This window comes from Notothenia coriiceps, unplaced genomic scaffold (assembly GCF_000735185.1).
Source record: "Notothenia coriiceps isolate Sejong01 unplaced genomic scaffold, NC01 NC01_scaffold00008602, whole genome shotgun sequence".
Classification (NCBI taxonomy): Eukaryota; Metazoa; Chordata; class Actinopteri; order Perciformes; family Nototheniidae; genus Notothenia; species Notothenia coriiceps.
The window spans coordinates 32,821-35,654 of NW_011341303.1; the positions used below are offsets into that span (position 1 = coordinate 32,821).

The 2,834-nt window shown below is 39.4% G+C and overlaps 1 protein-coding gene across 1 annotated transcript; it reads right to left on the bottom strand.

Annotated features, from left to right (window-relative positions):
* Positions 1-305: 305 nt before the first annotated feature.
* On the bottom strand, positions 306-1,895 carry LOC104944657 (chromatin complexes subunit BAP18; the record flags this gene model as incomplete). Its single annotated transcript, XM_010770226.1, has 3 exons — positions 306-436; positions 1,465-1,691; positions 1,787-1,895. Coding segments are annotated over 3 exons (467 nt in total), but the record flags the coding sequence as incomplete, so codon positions are not given.
* Positions 1,896-2,834: the final 939 nt, after the last annotated feature.

Consider the following 2,834-nt stretch of genomic DNA (forward strand, 5'->3'; position numbering starts at 1 on the left):
ATTCACACACCGTTGGCCATCGGGAGCAACTCAGGGTTAAGTATCTTGCCCAAGGATACATCGACATGTTGACTGCATGGCCTGGGATCGAACCCACAACCTTCTGGTTGAAAGACGACCACACTCCCTCACAGCCAAAGTCGGATCCCTTGATCTATTCTCTCTGAAATACTTCTAGATTAATTATGCCGGTGTGTACATTTGATTATGAATTGTTCAATCCTGCCTGCGCATTAGAATTAAAGCCACCATGTCAAAACTGTTTTGATGTCCTGTCCCCAGCCCTTGTTTAAAATCCCTCTCTTTCAGGAGCTGTTCATGAACTCACCTTGATCAAAGTTGTTGAGTTTCTTGGAGTTGGATCCTTCACCGAGTCCCTCCATGTCCACAAGATCGCTGTTGACATCTGAGTCGTTGAGAGCGCTGAGGGTCACGTCTACACACACAAGAAAGAAAACTGTTATGACATACTGAACCACACATTGATTGATTTGATTTCAATAATACTTCCATATAAGTATTCAGTTTCAAAGATAGAAAGCAGAAAGAAAGTGAATGATACGTTTGTCTACTAACATGTCATCACCCCTTCATTTTGTTTTCTTATTGCGGTTTTATCAGTGTAATTTAGGTGGCTGTTACTTTGCTGCTAGACCACAGTGAAAATGTTTGCTGGTTGCAAACAAATGTGGACTGTAGTTGACATCTACTTTTTGTCCCAATTCATTTGGACTTTTAGAGCTTTACAATACACTGAATTGGAAAGGTCAAGAAATCACAGGAGTTTTACTGACTATCATCAGTTTTCTGGCATCATCTTAAAATAGATAAATAAGGCAGAGTATGGTGCACGTCAATGGAAGCCTAAAGTATGCACACTATAAACAAGTTATAACTGATATAGGTTAGGCCTATATCATACAGTTTTTGGCTAGTTGTCACTCATTTAAGCGCTTTGAGCACCAGAAAAAGCGCTATATAAATATGTATTATTATTATTATTTGCAGAAGTGAGACATTACATATTGTGGACTACATAGAACTGGACTGTCTAACAAAACAAATAACGTATCTTACAGCTTCAACCCAAAACAGCAATCACAACCCTTCGTAAAAAACCTGCAAATAAAAAAGCAATATATCATTTGTTTTTTTTCTGCGTGGGCTAAAGATTTGACCTTATCTTTATCTGCAATTTTCCAGAAATACCGGAGGTAAACAGATGAATAGACATGGACAAACAAGATATAGATAATATGATGCCTGTGGAAATATGTTGATGCTAATGGAGATCAATTACTTATTGAAAAGTTTGGAAAAAAACAGTTGCAGAAATAATTGCACAAGTAAAAGAGTGTGTGGATTCTATACATATTTTAGTTTAACTATCAGGTTTGATGAAGAGGAGATTGTGATATTAACAATAGATTTATTTTGCAGTAACCGTGTAGTTTCCAGACCCACCTGCAGTCTTCTGTTTCTTCAGGGTGGGCTGTCTGGAGGGGGCACCTTGTAGTCCTGACGCTACGACCACCCGACCAGTGGGCACGGAAATTACATTTGGAGTGCCCTGAGTTGCCATGGTGACAGCAGTGTTGGTTTTCTTGATGCCTTTCTTAGGCCCGTCAGAGATGGAGGGCAGACCTCCGTCTTCATACAGCTTCCTCTTCACGGTGCCCTTCGTCTGACCACTGGAGGGAGGGTGGGAACTGAACTGACTTTAGTATTTATAACAGTTTAACATATTCTTTGTAATTAAGCCATCAGTGTCTAGTGTGTGTGTTACCCTGCAGGACTGGAGTCTGCCACCGGGTGAAGCTGCATGGTGAGCTCTCCTAGTTTGGTGAAGGCAGCTCCAGCTGCAGAGAAGATCTCCCCAACCTGTGGGACACACACTTATTCATCAGAATCAGAATGTTTGAAGCAATGTGAAAAACCATACATATCATCTTTTAAAAAAAATCTCTTTAATTTGACATTTCCATGGCACCTTTGTGCCATCATGAATAATGATGATGTTGGAAGCTGGCTCCAGGGATTTACTTTTTTACACAAAAACATTTAATATGGGAGTCTTAAACTAAGGTATAGAAGCAGAGGTGAAAGAAATACTCAAATCGTGTACTTTAGTCAAAGTAGAAGTACCAGAGTGTAGGAATACTCTGTTAGAAGTAAAAGTCCTGCATTGCAAATGTTACTCAAGTAAAAGTACAAAGGTATTAGCATCAAAAAAGTACCAACAGTAAAAGTAGTGATTGTGCAGATTGGTCCATTTCAGAATAATATCTATGATTATGTTTTATAATGATTGATCATGAAAGTGTTCTCAAAGCTGGTAAAGGTGCAGCTAGTTTGAATGACTTTGTATACTGCAGGGTAGCTTGTGGATTTGCTACAGGTGGAACTAAAGTCTGATTTAACACTTGATTATATTTCACATCATTCATCCACATCTGTAAAGTAACTAAAGGTATTAAATACATGTAGTGGAGTAGAAGTACACCATGTACCTCTGAACTGTAGTGGGGTAGAAGAACAAAGTAGCAAAACATTGAAATACTTAAATAAAGTAGAAGTATCTCAAAATTGTGCCCAAGTATAGTACTCGTTGTGTTTATGAACTTAGTTACTTTACACCAGGGGTGGGGAACCTCCGGCCCCCGGGCCGTATACGTCCCGCGAGAACATTTGCTACGGCCCTCGAGGTAATTTATAAACACACGCAAAAAAGAAAAAAATTAAAGAAATCTAGACCGCAAAAAAATTAAACAGGAGAGTGCCTGTTTTTCCTGGCCAAGCTCAGGGTCCTTGAACACAACACGAGCCTAACGTGT